Raw genomic sequence first — 23,586 nt, 5'->3', positions numbered from 1 at the left:
GGTGTCCTGCAGCAGCCAAGCACCATTTCTCTCTCTCGTTAGATGTGACGCAGACCCCTCAGCCTTGGCCAACTATGTGGTGGCGTTAGTGAAGAAAGACAAGCCCGAGAAGGAGCTGAAAGCTTTCTGTGCTGACCAGCTGGATGTCTTTCTGCAGAAAGGTGTGTGCTCTGCACGGCCRCGGCTGTCTGGGGGCTTCAGCTCTTCGCGGGAGGAGGGAGGGTGATGCGCTGTTCCTGCCTTCAAAATGTTTCTTGGTATCCAAGAATATTTCATACAGAGTTTGGAGGAATAAGGATCTTGCAATTAAAAAAATAATAATCGTAAGATGGAGTTGTGTGACTTGGACTTTTCACAGTGGTGGGAAGAAATGCTCTGAAAAAAGTCAATTTAATTTAAAGTGTCAATCGTGTTGTGAGAAGCTTCTCTGACAGGTATTTGGTAATTTTGAAAACATGGTCCACGTTAATTCTTCAGCTTCCTGGGGGACTTTGCATGTAGCAATTTCCTTCATAGTCAAGGATTTAAACACCTGAAATTCTGACACTCGCTGGGAAAATTATCAGGCATTTCTTGTGATGTTGAACTGCTGATGGGGCTGCTGAGAATTATGTACTCTCATAAAAGTTGCCCTAAGGAGGCTGCTCAGTGTAGCTGATGGAACTTGTGGATAGCTGCAGACTTGTTCATTGGTCACAGGCTCTAGTCATGCTTGCCCCTTAGAGCAGGAGAAGCCTCTATTACTGTCTTTGGTGTATGTGATGAGTTTCTTCCTCCAAATGAACAGTCTCAAGTACCACCAATGTCATTCCACCTCCTCGAGTGGAGCTAATTGTCATTAGTCTGAGGTGCTGCTGTAAGCAGCCCACCTAGCCCACTGTTTTCAGGGTCTTGTCAGGTAAATGTAACTGTGCACTTAAATGCATATGTAGCAGTGTATTTTTGTGTTCTGTATCCTCAGAAACTTCAGGATTTGTAGATAAACTTTTTGAAAGTTTGTACACCAAGAGTTACCTTCCTTCTGCTGAGCCCACAAAGGCAGAGGCGAAGYCTGGAGGGCAAGAGAAAGAAGAAGTCAAGGAGGAGGTAACATTATTTACTCTGCCTGCCTTTTATTTTCAAATTAGCTCTCCTCTGAGGCAAAAGGTGAAAGAAAAATGTACTCTATTGTGATTAATGATAYCTGTGTGTCCAAAAAACCATTGAAGGTGACAATGGAAGTTGATGATTTGACAAGAACATTTTAAATCCCTKTGCAAGAGGATCCCTTGCTTTGTTCAAGCACTCAAATTCACAGCTGTGGCAATTACTTGGAAGGGTTTGAGAGGAAGAAGYAGCAATAATATTCCAAAACATTTCYAGTTTTGTATATTCTGTGAGGAATGAAAATCACTGAAAATGTTTTCTGTGATGCTTAAAATCAGTGAAATGTGTAAGCCTCTGTATGGGAATAATTACTTTGGAAAGTCAAGTAGAGTTTATTTGCCAGCAGTTCTCTGTTTAACCTTATTCTAAGTTGGCAAAATTGAAAGTAATCCAGTTTTGAAGAGAAGGTGACAAATAATTGCAGAAATTATCAGTCAGCCAAACCTGGTCAACCCAAACAAATGCAGGTTCTCATTTATCAGAATGTGACTCATCAGTTGATTTAAATTAAAGTTGMTTTTTACTTTTKTTTCTCTCTTTYCTGATGTCCTGTTTTTATATCTGAGGATGTGTTGCAGAGTTATGACTGTTTATGGAAGTAGCTTTGCTTATGGAAGTTCGTAATTTGCCACTGTAAGAGCTTTCCCCTCCATTCTCAAAGTATGTTATAGATTATGGAAAGTCCTTTAGCACTACCTTCAGTTGACTTAAGCAATGCTCTGGTGGGGGCAGAGGAGGAGGTTTGGGGATCTGAAGGGGAGGGGCAATAAGCAAAAGAAGATATCTAGGACAGTTTTATGGGACAGCAGTACAAAAGCAGCACATTAATTAGTTATTCTGACATCAGCAAGGCCTTCATGATGTGTCTTAAAGCTTAGTGTGTGGTGTGATTCCTACATGTGGAGGCCACAAAACAAAGCACATGAAGAATCCCAGTGAGGTTAGGGCTGGAGGGTGCCCCAGGTACATGTGATACACCTTGTGCTGGGAGCAGGACTGCATGTGGAGCTGTCCAGAGCCCTGTAAACTCAACTCTTCTGAGTATTTCTGCCGGTTCTCCCCACCTAATCCTGTTATACAAGGATGCAGGAAGCCTTCCTCYTTAATTGCAAAAAAAGTCCTTCAAAGACTACTACATCTAAACTTTTTCCATCTGATTTTACGGTAACTTGTAAACAGTGTGAAATGGCAGCCGAAGTCCAAAATGGGTCAGTGGTTTGCAGTAGTGRTACAGCTGGCAGACTTCTGAACCTGCTGTGGTGGAGGCCAGCAAAAAATATGTCCAGTTACACCATGTGAGCAGGTTTTTTGCCTTAAAGCAGTTATTTTAAATGTCAGCTAATGACTTCCCTATCTGGAGAGGTTACTCCAGAGTTGTGTTTAAAGATTCAGGAAATACCTCACTTGTAGAATTGTTTACACTAAATAAGGCAGTAGAGTGGAGAGAGATCTTGTCTTTCATAAAACCTGTTTAGAAGCAAAACATCCAAGTGATTTTACCTGGGGGCATCTCCTCCGCAGAAGAAGAAGGAAGTTATGAAAACAAAACCCTTTAACATACTCTAGTGCTTCATTACTTGTAGTGCTTCAGTACTCCGGGCAAGTAATACTTGAATATTGTTTTATATGGGATGGTGTCTGAACTTGAACTACATGTTAGTGTAATTTTCTCCATTAAAAAAGTGATTCTTGTCCTTGTTTGGTAGTTGAGTGTTAAACAGAATTTTCAAGAATCAGTTGAAGAAGAGCGGGAGAGCAGGAAGAAGAAGTATTCCAGTCCGCAGAGGAGCCGTGCAGATTCCAGTGAGCAAAGGTTAGCTTTGAGCCACAATATTAAGATATTCTTCTGTATTTGCTGTCAATCTTTACCTATTTTTTTTTTTGCCTTGTAGATAGTGATTATTATTAAAAATAGAGATTTTCTYCTTCCTTTGTCTGTGAGATAGTGTATGCTGATCATGTACATCAAAAGTCTCCATGAGAAGTTGGTGTCTTACAAAAAAATGATCRTATTCTTCAAATGATGATTCCTAGGAATGTCATCAGCTCTATATTTTCCCTTTCTGTATGAATGAAGAACACTGTCAGGGGGCTATAGGGTCTGGGGGCAGTTGTTCACACATGTCAGCATCACTATTTAAAGCCTGTCTGGTTTGAGCATCATAACTGTCTCACCTTGCCAATTCCTACTTCTGCTTTCTACAAACCAGTGGTCCAGCTTTAAGATTCCATACTTCTCCATGTAATTTGTGAAGATCTGACTGAACTGTTTCACTGCCCAAATGGATGGGAAGRGTGAACGTTATCTTACCATGTTGCAAGCTTATTTTTTAGTTTTGTTTCTCTTTTCACAAATGCGGTCTACTTGTGTCTTTTCTAGRTCGAGAGACAAGAAGCGGGATGACGGGAAATGGAGGGACTATGATAGGTACTATGAYAGGAGTGACTTGTACAGGGAGAAGTCGAGCTGGCGCCGGGGCAGGAGTAAAAGCCGCAGCAARAGCCGAGGGTTGAGTCGGAGCCGCAGCCGCAGCCGAGGCCGGAGCAAAGACCGGGATGGCAGCAGGAGTGGTGAGTACCCAGGGTGCTGCTTCAGGAGAACGTCCTATTGCAGTGATGGCTGGGACTTCTACATTCTGGATGGTCTAGAAGGTAGCAGATGCCCTTAAGTAGCTGGAGAAAATTTTAATAGCTTTGTTTTCTTGAAATTATTAATTAAGATGCTGTTTTCCAGARTAGAACGATTAAGGGGTTTGTTTTCTTCTTTGCTAACCTCTTAATTTATCCATGGGTGTATACCCATGGATATCAGTAGCTCATACTTTTATCCTGTGTGTTCTGACAAAGCTGTTAATTTTTTTCTGGTTTTCCTCCCATGGATTGAGCTTTTTGCAAAGCTGTGTTTCCCTATTTTTCATTTTGTTCCTCTGTATTTTTTAGAGAAGGCTTCTTTGCAGTTGCAGGTGGTTACCATATGATTGTTCTTTTAGGGCTAGTTCAGGTCTGTCGGAAAAGTAAGTGGCACAGATTACAGCATTCCACGCACGTTGAGACCGCATTAGTTAAGGGCAGAGGTAGGTTTGTTGTTTCAGGCTTTTGCCCTTCTTTCTACTTTAAAAGAGAGCTGTAAACCAGAATGAAATACGTAGTGRAGGAATGAATGTGCATTTTGCAAAGAAAACTTTGATAATTCTGAATATTTCTGAAGTTAAACCCCTGTTTGCATTATATTTAGTTCTTACTGCATTGGTAAGACTGATGTTCTTCAAGAACAGCTTAATGTACAGAATGCTGAATATWTCAGGAACTGTGTGTTAATTCTTGCTCATGGTTCTGATGTAAAAACATGAAGATTTTATTCAACTTTGGTTTTTTTAAACAGAGCACCGAGAGAGAGAGAGATCAAAATACAAGAGTGAAAAAAATGATGTGGAAGGCTCATACAATCCAGTGTCCGCATCTCCCAGTAAATCCTCTGAACAGTATTCCTCTGCACAAGCTATTCCCAGTGCTGTAACTGTAGTTGCACCTGCACACCACCTTGAGAGCACCACGGAGAGCTGGTCAAATTACTTCAACAATCACAGCAATCCCAGTTCATTTGGCAGAAACCCTCCTCCTAAAAGAAGATGTCAAGATTATGATGGTAACTCTTGCTAAGCTTGCAGTTTCAATGTTTCTGTGACTACTTCTGTGACTTCTGTTTTTCAGGTATTCACTAAATGTGTGCAGCACGTGACACTGCAGCAGCACATGATGTRTACCTTGTATATGACAGATGCAGAGATGACCTGGAGAAATAACTGATCTTGCTGGAAGCATTTTGCATACGCTGTGCCAGTTCCATATAAGAATATATGGAGTGTGTTCACAGTTCTCTGTGTGCTAGGCAAATACCTCAACACTGGCAGTCCTGCTGCAAATTGCAGCATGTGTGTTTAAAATAAACCACATTACTTCTGACTGGTTTTTTCACAGCTTTTATGATGAATGCATGTGAGTTTGTATGCTTTTATGAGAGGTTGTTCTAATCTGAATTATTTTGTGAAACTTTACCTTGCAATGTAATAACGTGTCAGTGGATGCATGTTTTCTTCAGTAAACTCCAGAAAAATCTGAAATGTTACAAATGGCTGAGATCCACTGGGTTTTTTTGTAACACCATGTGAAATGTCYTGTTTTGTAGAGCGAGGCTATTGTGTCCTTGGCGATCTGTGCCAGTTTGATCACGGAAATGACCCTCTGGTAGTGGACGAGGTTTCCTTGCCCAGTATGATCCCGTTCCCGCCGCCACCGCCAGGGCTGCCCCCGCCGCCGGGGATGCTGCTGCCGCCGCTGCCGGGGCCGGTGCGGGGGCTGAGACTGCCGGTGCCACAGCCCCACCCGCAGCCCCCGCCGCCCGTGGTGCTGCCCGTCCCGCGTGAGTACAGCCCTGCTCCTGCTCCTGAGTTACATTTCTCTGTCTGCTGTGTGCTATTCAAAATAGGGCCGAAAGAATTCTAAAAATTCAGCTTGTACACTCTGCTGTTACTAGCACTCCAAACTGAATTAAAGTGGGTAGGGAAGTGGAGCTGGCGATCTTCCAGCTCATCTCAGTGATAGTTGGTAATGACTGGATTGGTCACTGACACTTACTAGCTTTTGTTTTCCCCCTATAATGCAAAAAATGTTGAGATTCAATCTCGTAAAGGTTTTAGTAAAGCTCCAGTGCTGGTGCTACATTATCTGCCACTAGAAAGCAATAAATTATTGACATATCTGAGATCTGTTTTAGCTTAGCAGGGATCTGAGGTATTGAGCCTTTTGTGTTACCTTACTGTGTCTTATAAATTCTATGARGAAATAGCATATTAGGGACATGCTTACTYWGTTTCAGTGCTGTCTATTCCAGGGRCAAARTACATGCTATGATAGTTGTCCAATTGTCCAATAGCAGCAATTYTGGGATGRTGAATAATTTGATACAGGATTAACCCTAAACTTTGCATGAGCCCTTTAGCAGGTGGARCTGACTTGCTGTGAGAGAACTGACAGTGCTCAGGATGGGCTGTGTCATGTCACTCAGGGTCCATKTTGGGCATACAGTCAGTAGGAATGTCTGTATGATACATGGGGCAACCAAAGCACAACTAGCTAGAGAAACTCCTTGTCTGGGAATGCCTCTTGGCCTGTAGTTCTTGTTTCGGAACTGCAGTTTAAATGGTACTGATGTGATCTGTTTCTTTGAGCAAGCCTCGGCTCTCCATGGCAGAGCTGAGGGAGGAACTGCTGTAGTTAAGGCRTCTCTAGCACTAACAAACCTCTGGGGAAGAAAAGACAATGTTTTCTATTTCCTTAAAGCTTTGCAATCCTGAAAAAGGGAAAAAGTGTTGGAATCAGAGTAACTTACCTGAACAGGCTTCTCAGTTTACTATTACTGTAGTGGGACTGAACACATTGAATTGTTTGCATATTTTGTCTCTGAGCTGTAGTTGTGATGTGTTGTGTGGTGTCATTGTAGGACCACCTTTAACCCAGTCCAGCTTGATAAACAATCGTGACCAGCCGGGGACCAGCGCAGTGCCCAGTCTGGCACCGGTGGGAGCAAGGCTGCCTCCTCCTCTGCCCCAGAACCTGCTCTATACAGTGTCAGAACGTAAGCAAATGCCATTGGTTTCAATCTGTTGGACAAAAACAATTTCTCTTGTGTGATGTGTGATTAGGAATTACGACCTGCCTTCCTCCAACATATACAAATCTAAAAAGAAGTCTGACGGCTCTCCCTGGGTCAGCCCATCATCCATTCCAGTATGGAATGGCAGCAGTGCTCTGTCCTGGGCTGAGGAAGAGCACTGTGGGCAGCTTCCTTTGGGTTTCATGTGTTCACAGCAATCAGATTGTTGTGTAAGAAATGTTCCTTTCATCTTCAAGCCATTCAGTAGGACATTAGTAGGCAAAAGATGGATCTGCAAACCTGTAAYTGCTGTTTAACTTTGGCTTTATTCCTCTCCAGGGCTAATACAGATGAGAGCTCTTTATTTCCAGTTGGGTGTTGCTGTAGTCTGTACAGTCTACATAGACATCAGTACTTTTTCTRTTCTTTTTCCAGGATCACCCTAGTTTTAGCTTTTTAAAAGTAGATGTCTATCACTAGACATATCCCTCTTCCTTAGCAGAAATTTTAAAAAGTATGTTTTTACAAGGGGAACTAGCAAAATACCTGGAAATCCTCGATTGCCCAATTAAAATACAACCAATCTTATTTCTTTGATAATTAAAGGATKAATGGCACTTCCATGTTCTGTATGACAAAAATAACTAAATATCAGTGTTTCATAATAGTCTCATCTGGGATTTTTTAACATAAGTATTCTGAATTTTATTCAGAGAGAAGTTCAGGCTCAGTTCATGATCCATGTTCTGTTTGTGACTTCCATGCTTTTCAGAACTTGAGTCACTCAAATTTCTTCTCAGATAATCTGTTCAGTTATTCCCAAGTCCTGTTGTCTGTTCAGGTGTCACCATCTGGTGCTTTCAGCTCCAGAACATCTGATGGGTGATTCTGCCTGTTGTAGCTCACAGGGCTTCACAGTAATTCTGTTCTCCAGAACCTCTGTGGAGATTCTCATGTCCTGTTCTTGGACTGTTGTGGTAAGACGTGCTTGCAGTCAGTCATATTCTAAATCAGGGAAGAGGAGCTTGTGTTTCAGCTCCTTTGAGGTTAGAGAAAGTTCTTGTTTTGCAGTTTCAAGCTCTGCTATCAGTGTGGATATTGTGGGGCATCTGTTTTAAACTGTAGAGTTGTCTTCGTTGCTGCTGAATAAGGAGCTGAGATTTTAGAGGGGTCCACGACTGTCAAGTTCCTTTGTACAGGCATTCATTCTGTTCCAGGATGTACTGTTTCTRTGGAGGCACTTCATAGACTTCATTCAGTCTATTTCTTGTACAGCCTTTCCTTTTTAAGGTTAAAAAAATGCATCATCCTCGATTTGGACCTTGGGCTGGAGGAACAGTAGGASTGAATTCTATCATCTTGTATTCTTGAGCTGACCCCTTTTAATGAAAATAATCATTAGTACCTTACCTAAGCTAGGTGGCTGATCTCACTCTTACATAAAGAGAATTCCTAGGTAAGTATTGSTTCCATTACCTCATTTCTCAGCTTTCTTTGATTGAAATCATTTAAGTATGTTCTTCACCCAAAATCCTTTTCTGAAGAGAACTAGACTGTTGGGCAGCAAAAGCTGAAAATCTCTGCATCTTACACCCTACAGTAAAAATACCCAAACCCAGCTTTGTGTTGTTRGCCTTGAAACACTGCCAGATGTTGTGCAGGTTGTCACACAGACACCTCAGTCCTTKCCAGGCAGTGGATCATCAATACTCTCTATTGTGACCTGTGTGCTTCGGAAAAGCAGTATCAGATTAAAAACCACAGGAGAATGTGTCCAGATAGGCTAGRCCTGAAGATCAGATGAGGGTTTGAAATGGCTGCACAGGTTGGCTGTACCACCATTCTTCTCTTCATCCGAAACAACTTCTGACTCTTGGACATCCTTGCATTTCCTTTAAGGAAAATTAACCCTGAGTCTTAAACTCACTTGMAAAATTCTGTCGTTTCTCTCCTTTTTTTGTAGATACATATGAGCCAGATGGCTATAACCCTGAAGCTCCTAGTATTACCAGTGCTGGTAGATCTCAGTATCGGCAATTCTTTACAAGAGCACAAATGCAGCGTCCAAATCTAATTGGCCTAACATCTGGGGAGATGGATACAAACCCTCGAGGTAGGAAGGGTTCTGCTCATTGCTGTTGCTATTTTTGTCCAAGACCGTCAACACTTTTCCCTCTTTTCAGGCTGAAAGCACTAGCTTTTCTCACTCATCTAGTGTTTCAGAGCATTTTTTTACATTTCTGCCTTTTTTTAAGTACTAATATGACCATATTAAAGTCAAAGCCACCCTTTTGATTAAAAATAACCACTTGCTTGGGAATGCTACAGGGGTTTTGTTGGCTGGTTGGGGTTTTATTCTTCTTTAGCCTGTGATGGCACTTTCCAGGTACTGGGAGCTCCTAGAAAGAAAAATGGCACCTAAAGATGGCTTTAGCAGCATAGTCTGCAGACTGCTTTTGATTAGCCACTGGCACAGAGGTGATGATCCAAGCTCCTTGCCTTAGCTGTTGTGATGGTGATGAAGAAGGGAACTATCATGGCATGTTTTGGTGCTTGATGGTCTGACTSTGTCAGCCAGGTGTTCTATCTGAAATGAACATTGCAGCTATCATTCCAATTTCCCAGCCCATGGGAACCCAGCACTTACAATAATTCCTAACCCCTACTGAAAGGATGTGGTTGCTGTCTCTTAATGATGTGTACAAAGTATCTTTTAGGGAAGAGAACAAGTCAAGCCTCTTTGAAGAAAGTTTAATTGCGGTAGCAAAACTTTCTTTCTCCCTCCTGTTTTTTCAACCCTGATTCTTAAAAGCAAAGATATTAAATTTTGGTTTCTACTGTTTTACTTCAGTTTCTTATTCAGTAGATAAGAAAGTCAGTGGGGTTTTTTGGTGGGGTTTTTTTTTTTTTCAGTCCTTCCAATGAGTCATCCCTAAAGAATATGATTAAATATTATTGCAGAAATTGCTGTTGCTGTTTGCATCTTAATAACTGTCAAGGAGGCAGGGTTGGGGCTTAATTGCTGCCCCTCRGTTTCTCTGAGAGCATATCCCAGGGGTAAGGCAGGGGTGAGTGCTCAGTTGTGGGGCTTCACACCTCTTGTTTTACTGTCTTTGTCCCAAGTGGGAAAGGTTCACTCTCAATCATCCTCAGAGTGGGATTAAASCCATACCCTGAAATGCCCAATCTCTGTTCTCACCAGTGTAACCAGCAGAGCTCTGCCTTATAGAAAAGCCACAGAAATTGCTGCATAACTCAGACTTCTTTTTAGGAGTTGAATATTTGGCACACACAGGGGACTAWCACCAAGGCCATAATCTTGAAAAGRTTGCAAATAAATTTCTAGCAAACTTTATGTTGGTAGGAGTTACTTCAAACTTTAAATCTAATGTCTTTAAGAGTATTATAGTTATGCTTAATTAACAGTTTGTTACTGAAACCCGGCTGGAGGGCTGGCAGTGGGATAGCAGTGGAAAGAATAGGTTCTGGGTTGCTTTGCCCTGTCAAGGGTTTACACAAGGGGTTAATTTAACCCCTGCTCATTGCAGAGCTCTAACCTAAAGCCTGGGAGCTCACCCTTTGTTCTTTGCCTTCTTTTATGTTGTTAGGATTTTGGGGTTGGGGTTCTTTTGGGCGTTGGTTTTTTGGGGGGTTTTGGGGTTTTTGTTTTGTTTTATTTTTTGTTTGTTTGGTTTTGTTTTTTTGTTGTTGGGGGGGTTGTGGTGTTTTTTTCTTCTTACTCTCCTTTTCCTGCAGAATCTGAGTTTTCAGTACCTGAAAGATAAAGTTTTACCTATGTTTATTCAGGCTTATACTAATCTTAAAGGTCAAAACTTCCTCCATTTCAGCAGGACTGTGTGTGTCTCTCTCAGGACATTTAGTTAGGATAGGGAATGATCTGGGAACTTCAGAAACAAAGCTGACCAATTTGATAAATTCTTCCTAACATTTATATTTTTAACCTCAGTTCTGTTTTGCTGTGTGAAAGCTTTTCCATGTGTGGTAGAATAACAGGCCTTTTTCTTTCCCTCCAGCTGCCAACATCATCATCCAAACTGAACCTCCCATTCCCATTACAAATAACAGCAGCAATGTCACTCGAGTTGTCCTGGAACCAGACAGCAGGAAGAGATCTCCAAGCAGCATGGAATGTCCCCCGTTGAAGAAACCCTGGCTGGGAAAGTAAGAATTAGCTGCAGTTGCTAATTCAGGTGTACTCGACTGCTGTCAGTGCTGGGAACACTGCTGCTCACCAGGCTCTCTGATTTGGGATAGTTGGGTCAGAAAATCTGTGTCCACATAATACTGAGACTAAATGTGGAGTGGTGGGGGATCTCTGTGCCTAGAGGGTGTACTTAGTAGGGGAAAGATGCCATTTAGATGTGTTAATATTTGCTGCCTTACTTAGACACACAGTTACTTACCTGAATTTTTTCTGTTCTCCTTTACTCTAGGCAAGTAAATAACAACCAAAATAAGCCAGGATTTTTGAAAAAGAATCAATATACTAATACAAAATTAGAAGTTCGAAAAATTCCACCAGAACTGAACAATATTACACAGCTCAACGAACACTTCAGCAAATTTGGAACTATTGTAAACATTCAGGTAAAAAACAAAATCCAGTTTTATATCTGTGTGTGGATATTTTATTTTGCCTGAAGGCTATCGAATTCTGCGTGTTTTCTTTGACAAATCTTGGCAGAGACAAATCGGGAGGGGAGGTAATCAAGTTCAGAGAAACCTTTTCTTGATCTACTGTGTGTTATTATTCTTAATTCTGTAAAACCATGTTGGCTTCTGCCTTCGTGATGCCTAATTATATTTAAAAGTCTGGCAGGTTTAACAGTGTCTAAACCAACTCAGGTTTTTGAGCAACTTACGTGTAACTTTTGAAAGATATAATCTGACAGTTTGTCTTGTTTGATAGTCTTACAGTATTCAATGGTCAGGATTTKGGCAAATTTTTTGATAACTTTTTAGCCCAAAAGATGTCTGCACCACTCTAATGAAATTATTGATTTCAAACATGCTATCTCAGTTACTRCACTAGAAAGTCAAAGATACATTTTTATTGCCATGATATTAATTTTTAGAGAAAAATACTCTTATTCAAATCTTTGAGATGCTGCTGCATCAAAGGTGTGGTGAGGCTTTGCACTGTGTACCCTCTGGCAGCATTTGTCCTTCAGGAGGCTGGGATAAAGAACCTTTGGATCAGCATCAGTGATACCAGACATACTCCAGTGGCACTGCACAGTGCTCTGAATATGAGATGCTGCCAGTGGAGGAGTSTTWTTTATTTATTTATTTAAATGTATATTTGCTGAATTACATGTAATGGTTGCCAGAATTGATTTTAATTACATAGAATATCCTACCTGTGTTTTGAGCTGTTAATACACTGGATATCCAACTCATCATTGCAGATTATTTGGAGATGAATGGAAGCCATTGAAGTGTTTTCTTCCTTGAGAAATAATGCATTTCTGAACTTTTGCTTTAGGTCGCTTTCCAGAACGATCCGGAAGCTGCTCTCATTCAGTACTTGAGTAACGACGAGGCAAGGAAGGCCATTTCCAGCACGGAGGCAGTGCTGAGCAATCGCTTTATCCGGGTGCTGTGGCACAGGGAGAGTGAGCAGCAGCCCCCAGTGCTGCAGCAGCAGCCACCCCCCAGCCCGCAGAGCCTGCAGCACCTGCAGCAGCAGGGCCTGGGCACAGCRCCCACCGGCACCGGGCACAGCGGCCTGGCCAAGGTATGGCATGGCAGGGCTGCAGCAGTGTGCACAAATAACTGCTGCTGCACAAAGCCCAGAGTCTAATGTTGGTGTTTTCAAATCTGTGGGTACACAGGTGATGAACAAACCCCTGGCATCTGGGGCCTACGTCCTTAACAAAGTGCCGGTGAAACGGCGCCTTGGAGCAGCGGGGGGGAGCCAGCCTGAGCTGAGCCAGCCTGGGGCTGCCGTGGAGGACTCTCAGGTATGTGAGGGTGCACCRTGGTCATGCTCTCAGGTACAGCTTTGGCTTGGCAGCAAAAAGAAACTTGTGAATTGGTCCCACTGTTCCTTCTCACTAACGTTCCATGCAGCCATGGTCAGTCAGTTCTTCCTCATTTCATCAACCATGTATATGAAATAGGACAATGACTTTAGGAACAAAGTATCAGTGTTTTAAATAGCATAAAATAATTTTGGCAGTGCTTCATAGTAAAYAAATCTGACAACCTGTATGTGAGACCAGCCTTTTGTTGACAAATGTAATGMCTTTCCCMGTGATTTTTGAGCTTATGCTGTGCTTTAACAGCAGTGCTGGAAACTTGGAGAGTASTTGTACCCAGAGTTYAAGCTGATACAGTTCAATTCACTCTGACATCMTAGTGCAGCRTATATTCTGGGCCATGAGGAAGTCCTTTTAAGGAAGGATGCATGGAGTGGCTTTTGCTGCCTTATTTGACCAGAAAGTGGGATGTTAGGCTGTGGCTGTGGAGCTGAAACGAAGGCAGATGCAGCCATCACCTTCAGCTTGTCCTGTTGGGGGTTGGGATGCAAAAGGAGTCTGCCATTGGGAAGGAAAGACAGCATCTTTTGYAGAAATCCTTTTAACTGGACTGACCTTTATCCATCTGTTTTAATTTTCTTGGTCTTTCTTCCTCATCGCATAAATCTGGACATCTGTGTTGGCATCTCAGGAATCATAATCCCCTAAAGTTCCCTGATGATATATCATGGTCACTTTAAGCTATTCCATGTTTTAGTGTGTGTTTTTTCTATTTCAGATATTTCCGACTCCTACAAGCCACTCAAAAATGGTTTACAGCTCTCCAAACTTGAAAACAACTCTGAAGTCTGGTGCAGGGTCTAAACCTCAYGATGTGCAAGAAGCCCTTAAAAAAAAACAGGTACTTAATGATTGATGGGTTACTGACAGTGCAGCAAGCAAAGTGCTTTAAAGGCAAGGTTTGGTGGGTGCCTGAAATCTCAGCTACTGCTGTACAGCTTTATATGTGAGTGTGGATTTGGTCATGGTTGTGGGATGGCCTTGCAAACACGTATTAGGGACAACAATGTGTGCAGTGTCCTTTTGGGGTGTCTTACTCGACACACTTGGCCATGTTTTCTGGGTTCGCTTGGTTTTCTGTGTTTAATCTCTGCAGGTATGAGATGCTTAAATGACATGCAGGGTCTGTTTCTTAAGAGGTGTCTGAAGGGGGCAAAACGTTAGTAAAGTACCTTACAGCAGGAAATCAGCAGCTTTTTATTGGATCAGCTGCACTTCATACTTGTGCTTTWTGTAAACAATACTTTTTGTCGTGGAATTCACTTCCATAACTTGAGGAGTACATATGTAATCTCTATAAGTACATATAATGCTAGACTGCTTTTTGCTGATGGAAAGAATTTTCTCCTCATAGGAGGCAATAAAGCTCCAGCAAGATATGAGGAAAAAGAAACAGGAGATGTTAGAAAAACAAATAGAATGCCAGAAGGTAAGTCTGGGAYGTGYCTAGTAAATACATTCTGATTTTGTAGATACCTGTCTGTCGAGGGCTGGCTTTCCTCTCATGTTATGTTCTTGTTCTTTTATTATTGTGTAGATGTTGATATCCAAGCTGGAGAAAAACAAGGCCATGAAACCAGAAGAGAGAGCAGAAATTATGAAGACTTTAAAAGAACTAACAGGAAAAATATCTCAGTTAAAGGATGAATTAAAAACTTCATCTACAACCTCTACACCATCCAAATTGAAGTCCAAGACAGAGGTATTTATTGTGCAATCYACTTGCCTGCTTGGTTTTTGTAACTATTTCTAATAATATGTCTTAAAAATGCAGCAGCTTTAGATCAAAACACTTGGAAGCAGTATTTCAATGTGAGTGGTAACCACGGACAGACAAGCCATGGTTGAAGGAACTCCATGACCTAGTTTTGCTTGTAGCTCATTCATATTTGTTCTAGTTCTAAAGCAGAGAATTCTGGGTYCTTTTAAAAAATGGGGGTGACCGAACACACGCAGAGACAATTAAAATAAACTGAATTTAGAGAAAAGTATAGCTATTATGGCCTGATCTGTCTATATCATTTACATGAATGTACTGCAGTAGTGGACTAACACGTTAAAAGCATGCCTTGCAGTTCTACCCTTTCCTCCTGTTTTCCCACCTCTTTTTTTTTTCCCAGGCACAGAAGGAACTGTTGGATGCAGAGCTGGACTTCCATAAGAGACTGTCCTCTGGAGAGGACACGACTGAGCTGCGGAARAAGCTCAATCAGTTACAGGTGGAGGTGAGCTGGTTTGTGCTGATGCTGTTGATGAATTTGGCAGTTCTGAGTGTTSCAGGTCCCCTCACCGTGGGGATGGCTGTGTTCTCTCCCCAGGCTGCTCGGTTAGGAATTTTGCCCGTGGGCAGAGGAAAGGCCGTGGCAGCCCAAGGACGAGGCCGGGGCCGGGGCCGCGGGGGCCGAGGCCGGGGGATGTTGAACCACATGGTGGTGGATCATCGGCCCAAAGCRCTCGCCGTGGGAGGCTTCATTGAGGAGGAAAAGGATGAATTGTTACAGCACTTCTCTGTAAGTTCAACCTGKCMATTAATGCRTGTTTCCTTTCCTGCTGTAAAATTRAGCTCTTCTGAGAATAGCAAGAAATCTGAGCTTTTGCCCAAAAATGCAAGTACTGCACTATTGCTGACTGATGCAGCTGGGAGTCCTCTGGCTCACTTCTGTCCAAAAAATCAGATTCCATTGTCACTTCAGTACACTACAATTGTACCACATGATTGTGGAGGTGGAGAAGAACATTACTGCCAGTCCTAACAAACGTTTACCTCACAGAAATTTGGAGATATTGAAGACCTTCAAGAAGAGGACTCCCCATTAAGTGTTGTTGTAACTTTCAAGTCCCGCTCAGAAGCTGAGAATGTAMGTACAAWCATGGATATATTTTTTTCACAGATSTGAAATAAGAGTTTTTAATTACTTATGTCTACATTTCTATTTTAAAATTTCAGAGGCTTTGATCCCCCAGTTTGAGCTTGCTAATGTTTGGTGCTGCTGCAGATAGTGCCACTGAAGGGGAAGTAGCTCMTGGTTATCTGAGCAGTGACACAGGGCCTTCCCTGCTAGAGCTGCATGTTCCTGGCAGTTCAGAGCTCTGCTCATCCYCTCACAGTGCCAGGGCAGGAGCAGGATTTTTGGGTGTGGGTGAGGTTGCTCTCTGAGCACTGACATGGGTGATTGTGGTTTATATGTTTGAAATCTTCAAATGTGCCTCTGTACCACMTGCACTGGCTCTGGCTTGTTGCTGATGTTAAAAGTTCTTTACTTGATCCTCCCTGTGAACATCTGTTGATTTACCCACCCCTCAGGCTGCTAACCAGGGCTCCCGCTTCAAGGACCGACGGCTCCAGATCTCGTGGCACAAACCCAAGGTACCTTCTGTGTCCACAGAGGTCGAGGAAGAGGAGTCCAAGGAAGAGGTATGAAAATCTATTAATAACCTGATCATTCTCACTGGAATCTAATAGCTGAGAGTTCTTAGGATGCAGTTTTCTGTGTGCTGAAAGAATTTCATAAAAGGTRCTTTTACAAATGAGGAACCAAATTGATTTTGAATCATCAGATACATTTCCCACATTTTAAAAGAGAGAAAACGGGGAAAAAAAGACACTTTATGAATGGGCTGTTGATTTGTCAGTGATGTAAACAAGCCACAGGTTCTCTATAGGAGGGCTGCAAAACCTTTTGCTCCTCATTCTTAGGGCTGTACTGTAGGAGAAGTTAAGTTTGTCTCTCCCTGTAATTCACTCTAACACCTTAAGCTTTTAAAGATTATTTTGTTGTGGCACTTAACAGAAACCTTGTTCGGGTGAGGGTGGGTGGTGGCTTATTCCTGCTTCCCCTGAAGCTTTGCTCTCTTTGCTGATGTGAAGCTGCTGTTCTTCCCCTGGAACTGATGGGATGCAATTGTGTGTGTTTGTGAGACAGGCARTAACAGCAGAACCAGATACCACTGCAGCTGATGCTGTGTGCCTGATGTGTTGTCCCAGGGCACAGCTTGAAACTTGTGTCTAAAAATCCATTTTTTCTTCCTCCAGGAGACAGAAACCTCAGATTTATTTTTGCACGAAGATGATGACGATGATGATGAAGATGAGGATGAATCCCGTTCTTGGAGAAGATGAAATTTGATGTTGGAAATGTGTAATTTTAGGAATATAGTTCAAACTACATCTTTTAAACGTTTATTTAAGGAAGTTGATGAGCCAAAAAAGCTTTACTTTCTTTTCAAACTGCAAGATTTACCATGAGCAGTTGGTATGRAAACATTTGGGGCACAGAGCTGTGAGACTGAGCTAGCCAAAGGCCCAGGAACTTCTTACAGGATTATCAAGTTCACCAGGATGGTGATTTTTTTTCTATTTAAGAAGGATAAAAAAGGGGAGGGAGGGGGGGAGCGTGGAAATTAGTATTTTCTTGTCCTCTCTTTGTGTCACCTGTATTACCTTGTTTTGGGTTTTTTATRATGTGATTGGTTTGTTAGTTTATAATTGGAAAGATATTACAGGTTTTATTTAGCAATATTACAGAGTTAGGGGAAAGATAAACTTTCATTAAATATTATGAAAGAAAAACTGGCCTCATTTGCTCGTTGAAAAAAGGTAGCATTTTATTTCCTGTGGAGTCTCTTATTGTAGGAATTATTCGTGGCTAGATTCTTAAATCATTTACTGCAGTGTGTTTGACAGCCACACAGTCTCTATGTTGTGCTGCTTTTTGTGAGAGGAGGTGGAAGGAACAATTTAACAAGGCATTGTTATAACATTGTCCAGCTCTCTCTGTTTCTCCAAATTCTGCTTCACAGAAAACATCAGCAGGGACACACACTGGAGTGAATTTTCACTCCTTGATTTCCTTCTGTCATTTCAGTGTAAGGCTCAGTGTAAGTCAGACTGTTTATTGCATTTAAGTATTTGTGAGCAAGAATGGAAGGAGTTGCAGACTTTCTCCAAAGCACCTGACCTGGCCCCTGTGTAGGAGCAGCTGTCCCCTCTGTTCCCAGCTGGGCTGCAGTGTCAGAGCCCTGCAGTGTCAGAGTCAGAGCCCTGCAGTGTCAGAGCCCCGTCAGCATGGCTGGGGAGGGGGTTGGTTCTTGCTTAGTCTGGCCCCAAAGCAGGGTTTGGTTCTGAGGGTTCAGAGCTGGGTCTCCAGAGGGGCCCTTCCTGGCCCAGGGCWGTTCTTTCCGAGGTGTTGAGCTGAGCTCCATCCCGTTCCCCATTGCCTTATTGCTGTACCTGTAACCCCAGCACGGGCTGAGTGCTGCCAGCACCCCAGGAGCAGGGCCAGGCTGAGCAGGGCCAGGCTGAGAGCAGCCCAGGGAGCAGGGCCAGGCTGAGCAGGGCCAGGCTGAGCAGGGGCTGGGCCCTGCTCTGGGCACCCAGCAGTGCTTCCCCTGACTGCCCCCTGTCCTCTTCAGTCCATTTTGTGTGCATTTCTACACAAAATAAACACCGTGTCTGTGCACAGGCTCTTCTCTCTTGAATGAGTGCCACTGTAGGCCCCAGTGATTCCTGAGTGAAGGACAATATCTACTGACCCTCTAGCTGCCCTTTTATCTGAGCATGGCCAGGGGCAGCTGCTGAGCAGCCTTTGGGATCACAGCCCTGCTCACCCTGTCCTTGTGCTGTGCTGGGTTATCCAACCACTGTAATGTCCTGGTTCCCATCAAAKGAAGGGAACATCCTCCAGTATTTTCTTTCCAAAACTCCCATCTTGCTAGAATTAGGATTGTCCTGCTAATGCTGAGGCTAATGGGGCATGGAGAAATGGAGGGGAAACCCACCCCACACACTTACAGGAATGTCTTGCTCTTCTCCCATCATCTCTAAGGGTTTGAATGTCTCTGGCACAGTGTGTATCTTGAAAAATCCATTGCAGCAAACATGTCCRAGTCCTGACAAAAACTGAGAGAGGGATCAAAAGGATTTATATATTTTTTTGTACAGAGTTTTTTCTTAAACTGTATTATTTTGTAAATATTTTGCTTTTTTTGTGTACTAAAACTACCGGCGTATAGATTTCAATAAGAATTGTTGTATTTTTGTATTTGGAAAATGAAAATTACAGTGGATTAATTAAGCTGTAAGAAAAATTGCAGTAGCCTTCGACACACACAGAATGGATTCCTTTTCATATGGTTTTAGCTCTAAAGTGACACTGGGGTGGCACCTCTGTCCACGGGCACGTGCAGGGAGCAAGGGCTGCCTTTGAGAGTTTTCTACAATTCCTTTTTGCCTTCAGAGTGCCCCTGGCAGGCTGTCTTAGGTCCCTGCTGTCATCCCAAGGGTGCCTGCTGCCCTGGGCTGGGTGTGCCCCCAGTTTGGCTGTACTGGGGGCAGTGGGGCCGTGTCTGGCCCTGGGGATGGAGGAGGGGGCAGCTGATGAGCCTGAGCTGCTTTTGGCCAAAGCTKATGGACCCCTTGTGTTTTAGGGCATGCTGGGCACTCTGGGGTRGTTTGGGTTGATATCTGTGTTTCCACAGGCAGCAGGGCAGTACATCTGAGTTTATTTCATGGTGATGCTTTTACTGGGGATTTTACGTGTACCTTGGGCAAAACACARCCTGCAGGGTACCTGTGTGCTGCAGCCTGAGTGGGGGACAGACACTGCAGGGGGATGGTGTGGGGGAAGRAGGTCACTGTGGGAAGAATTCCCTCCCTTTCCTTGCAGAATTAGCCTGAGCAAAATAAACAAGACCACCTCAAATCTGAAACCAAGGCACCTGCTTATGAACACCACTTTAATAAAATCATGTGAAAAGGAACAAAGCTCCTCTTGGTGTATAGTAACATTGTACTATAGTTTTTACAGATTGTGAACTTGTGTAATAGGATAATAGGAGATATTGTTGAATTTCTAATTGTTTATACATTAAAATTCCTATATGTAATGTTTGTTTTATTGATTACAAGCCAAATTTCTAAGATGCATGTTGACTTTTTTGCAATAAAGTTATACTATGGAATGGTTCAAGATTTAGAAAAGACAAAATTCTGACTRAAATAAATTAGAAGGAGAACCATTCAAAAAACCACAACTGTCAGAAAAAGAGCATTATCACTTYTTTGGGGGGAAGTGGGTATGTGAAGGGGAGTTTCTGTGTGTATATGTGTGTGCAGGTTTGGTTTATGTCAGAGCTGAGACATAAATCTTGCAATGGGAGCAGAATCAGCTGAGCTGGGTGAATGGACAGGGGAGGACGTGGGGCAGGGGGAGTTCAGGAAAGGCTGTTGGGTGTTTGGTGAGGGGTTCAAAGTTCAAACTGAATGAAGCTGTACATTCCGGGGTGGTTCCTGCTCTCTCAGGTTTGCAGCCCCTGGACCATTGGATACAGATCCCAGCAGGACACTCTTGCCTGTTCTGACTCCTTTGCAGATTGGGATGAAGATTAATTTATTCTATTGCTGCCTTTACTCTCGGTCTTTGCCACTTTCACAGTTCCTGTTACTCCTCCTGCAGCCCCTCCCTGCAGCTGCTGTGTCCAGGGGCTAAAGGATGACAAAAAATCCGATCTGGTTCTTCTGTGCTGCTGCYGAGTCTCTCCATGACAAACCTGTGGCTTTGAGACATCTTCTCAGTGCCAAGAGTTCAACTTTGGAATCTTGCCCAGGCCCTTTCCCTGTCCAGAGCCACCAACCAGCCTCGTTCTGTGGAAATATCCTTTAGGAGACAGATCCTGACATGGAGCAAAAAAGTCCAGTTCAAAGCACTTGCTCCTTCCTATATGATTAAAATCCATTTTAATGGAAAAAGGGAATACAAACAATTGGAAAGGGAGTAGCATTTGTGTGTGTTTATGTGGCTTTGGATGTGTTTTTTCCCCCCAGCCATTCCCAATATGATCTGAGCCTTCCCTGAGCACGTTCAGCAGGGTGGGACAGCCCTGGGGCACAATCCTGCCAGGACCTGCTTGCAGGGAGCAACAGCAGCTGATCCAAGGGAACAGTCACAGCAGGTAAGCCAATGGTGGAATTGCCAGGCCAAGAATCTGCTGTCTCCAGTCACRGCTGTATGGAATACAGCACTAACTTGTGCAGAGGATTCCCAAAGGTGGCAATCTAATTTTAACTCATCTCTGGAAACGTGGGACCCAGTTCTGTCTTGTGGAGCAGGTTGTGTAATGTGTCTGGGCCCTTACTGACAAGATCACTGACACAAGGGGCGTTGAAAASGGAAAAATAAGTTTTTCTGATGTTTCTCTGGAGGTTTTTATGTGCTTCCACTGYTTTATTCCACAACAGATTTACAACTGTGATGATCAAAACCTGAATGTATAAACTAGAGCACTTTCTGTCTGTCTCTTACCAGGATCATTGCACAGACAGTTTCCAGTGGCTGTTTGGTAATTCTCGGGCAGGTTGACCCTGGTGGGATGTTGGGTGCACAGACCCAGACCGGGAGAACTCAGCAGGGCTGACAGTGCAATGTCCCACATGCCTCCTTAACCTGGAATGTCCCCGTTTTTCCCACAATAAAACCCAAAGCTTTTCACTACGTTTTCACGGCATCTGACAATTACATTTTTCATCAGAAASAGCTCTTGATTTGAAGTTCAAAAATAGTTTTACCCGGTTAAAGATTCCAGCCCAGTGTCTGTCACAGGAGCTGTCACCACTCGATGTCCCCAGCTGGGGATGGGGACAGTGGCCAAAGCAGAGGGGGAAGTGGCCAGCAGGAGCAGAAGGAGTGGCCCCTGTCAGTGCCATAGGGTGCTCCAGCAGCACAGCAGTGACCCTGTGCCAGCTGGGGGTGCTGGTGACAGCAGTGTCCATCGGGGATGTCCCCCGAGCTGGGCTCAGCTCTCGGGGCTCTCACCGGGACTGCTCCAGGGAATTGTCCTGAGCCTGGGAAAGCCCTGCACTGCCGGGGTGAGGAGGATTCCAGGGCTGGGGGGCACCAGCATCACCCCAGCTCACAGCTTTGACTGCTCTGCTGTCTCCCATCCCATTTTTAGGAGATAAATCCCTTTTGAGCTGGTCCTGCTGAGCCTCAGTGGTGTGGAGGCAGAGCTGGAGCAGCCCCACGCTCTGTGACGTGTGAGTTAATTATAGCCTATCCTGCACCGCTAACCTCAMAGCACTCCTGCCTGTGATTTATTTAAACACTGATACATTATACATTTCTTTAGTAATTCATGTGAAAATTACTTGGAGTCAACTCAACATAACATACCTCTGTGTGCTCTCTGGTGGCGAAAGCTCTGTTAGACAACACTTCCATTAGCTCTTTTTGCTGTTTCATGTGACTTTGGGTTACCTGTGGGTTCAGAGGAGTGAGGGGGACTCCTGGAGCAGCTCACTGCCAGCTGCTGGTGTCTGTTACCCAAAGGGAGTTAATTCTGACTTTACACAGTCTGAGCTCTCCCTGGCACTGGGAGCAGACTGCCCCTTCCCTCTCTCAGCGTTTCCTGGGGCCCCCTGGCCCAAGCCACCCTCATTGTCCCCGGATAAAGGGGCAGGGTAAGGGGGTGCAGAGGTGCAGGGCCAAAGCTGCTCCTGCTCCCACACTGCCACACCTTTGCTGGGCTGGGAACAAACTCCCTTCACTGAGTTACACAAAGGGACAGACTTTGGAGATGATGCCACGTCTCAGTGCTGTTCTGCTGTCCCCCTAAGATTGCCCTGACAAAGATACAGCTGTTTGACTTGTTGATTAGCAAAAACATTAGGAGGCCTACTGTTTCAAGGCATGAATAATTAATGTTTGTTCCTCATTAACTTCTTGTGGCAGAGTCCTGTTAGRTGCATTTAGGTGTATTTCTAGAATTAGGAGCAAATATAACAAGATGAGTTACTGCTCCAGCCCTGGAAAGCATTGCCCTGTTGCTCACATTGTCTCCAGCAGGAAGCAGTGAGTTTGTTCTCAGCAACGACTGATATGTCCTTTATTTTGCAATTTTAATTTCAGTGAATTATACAAGAAACAAGTTCTATAGTTCATGTACATTACAAGCGAGTAAAGGGTGTCCCTCCCAAGGTGATCTCCTGTTTTTCTGGGACTTCAAATCAAAACCTTGTTTCCTGAAAAATCCAAAAATCAGTTTGATCTGTTTTCCATCTGCTGCTGCTGGTCAAGGCTGTTCATCCTGCCCCCGTTATCCAGCAGGGCAGAGCTGCAACACGGGTTTGGCACTTCTTGTTCTCAAAAATGACTCTGCTAAGACTAAAGGCTTTTGATTTTGGTCTGGGATGAACACCCACAAACACCCATTCAGCCCCTGGAGCCACCTGTGCCACCGCCTGAGGCCAAGGACGTGCCCAAGGCTCTGCTCCCTGAGAGCTGCCCTGCAGCTGCCAAAGCTCTGCTTGGATTTKAATTATAGAAGAGGAGAGCAAGCCCTTCTCATTTAATCTGAAGTAATGCACAGACCCCAGAAGCTTCCCCTTCCCTGTCCTTGGAAGGAAGTTCAGCAGTTGGCCCAGCACTGGGTCCGTCCAGAGCTCTCGTGGTTTGTGTGTGGTGCCCGTCCCGTGTGGATCTGCAGGTGCTCCCTGTGGGCAGAGAGAGCCCATCCTTGCCGAGATGCCACTGGCAGCTTTGCTCTCTGAAACATTTCCATCCCACCTCCACCTGCATTAAAAACTTCCCAGAGCCATGGGGGTCCTGTTCYGGCCTCTCCCTTTAACCCCCCAAGTTCTTCAAAGCTGCTGTTCAGGCCCCGCTGATGCCCACGGTGCTGCCCCGGGCACGGTCAGAGCTCGAGCTGCTCTCCCTGAGCCATTGATTCCAG

At 43.9% G+C, this 23,586-nt stretch overlaps 1 protein-coding gene across 3 annotated transcripts in view; it reads left to right on the top strand.

The window, feature by feature from the left end:
* RBM27 (RNA binding motif protein 27) overlaps window positions 1–17,888 on the top strand; it is a 21,168-nt gene extending 3,280 nt beyond the window's left edge. The window contains exons 2-21 of one of the 3 annotated variants that reach the window (XM_057383439.1): window positions 43–161; window positions 962–1,086; window positions 2,853–2,959; window positions 3,527–3,717; window positions 4,137–4,220; window positions 4,529–4,792; window positions 5,333–5,566; window positions 6,647–6,781; window positions 8,763–8,912; window positions 10,834–10,981; window positions 11,254–11,407; window positions 12,306–12,557; window positions 12,655–12,783; window positions 13,580–13,702; window positions 14,216–14,290; window positions 14,399–14,563; window positions 14,982–15,371; window positions 15,633–15,719; window positions 16,166–16,276; window positions 16,895–17,888. In XM_057383439.1, coding sequence (XP_057239422.1) covers window positions 43–161; window positions 962–1,086; window positions 2,853–2,959; window positions 3,527–3,717; window positions 4,137–4,220; window positions 4,529–4,792; window positions 5,333–5,566; window positions 6,647–6,781; window positions 8,763–8,912; window positions 10,834–10,981; window positions 11,254–11,407; window positions 12,306–12,557; window positions 12,655–12,783; window positions 13,580–13,702; window positions 14,216–14,290; window positions 14,399–14,563; window positions 14,982–15,371; window positions 15,633–15,719; window positions 16,166–16,276; window positions 16,895–16,981 — 3,130 coding nt within the window. In that variant the 3' untranslated portion in view covers window positions 16,982–17,888. The remainder of the gene's footprint in view (window positions 1–42; window positions 162–961; window positions 1,087–2,852; window positions 2,960–3,526; window positions 3,718–4,136; window positions 4,221–4,528; window positions 4,793–5,332; window positions 5,567–6,646; window positions 6,782–8,762; window positions 8,913–10,833; window positions 10,982–11,253; window positions 11,408–12,305; window positions 12,558–12,654; window positions 12,784–13,579; window positions 13,703–14,215; window positions 14,291–14,398; window positions 14,564–14,981; window positions 15,372–15,632; window positions 15,720–16,165; window positions 16,277–16,894) is intronic. The other 2 variants (XM_057383440.1, XM_057383441.1) reach the window with 2 other exon arrangements.
* The last annotated feature ends 5,698 nt before the right edge of the window (window positions 17,889–23,586 follow it).

The sequence above is a fragment of the Malurus melanocephalus genome, unplaced genomic scaffold, assembly GCF_030028575.1.
Source record: "Malurus melanocephalus ecotype Western Australia unplaced genomic scaffold, MMel_1.1 scaffold_633, whole genome shotgun sequence".
In the NCBI taxonomy this organism is placed as follows: domain Eukaryota; kingdom Metazoa; phylum Chordata; class Aves; order Passeriformes; family Maluridae; genus Malurus; species Malurus melanocephalus.
Note: the sequence above shows the minus strand (reverse complement) of the source record. Positions and strands in the feature narration are given on the sequence as shown.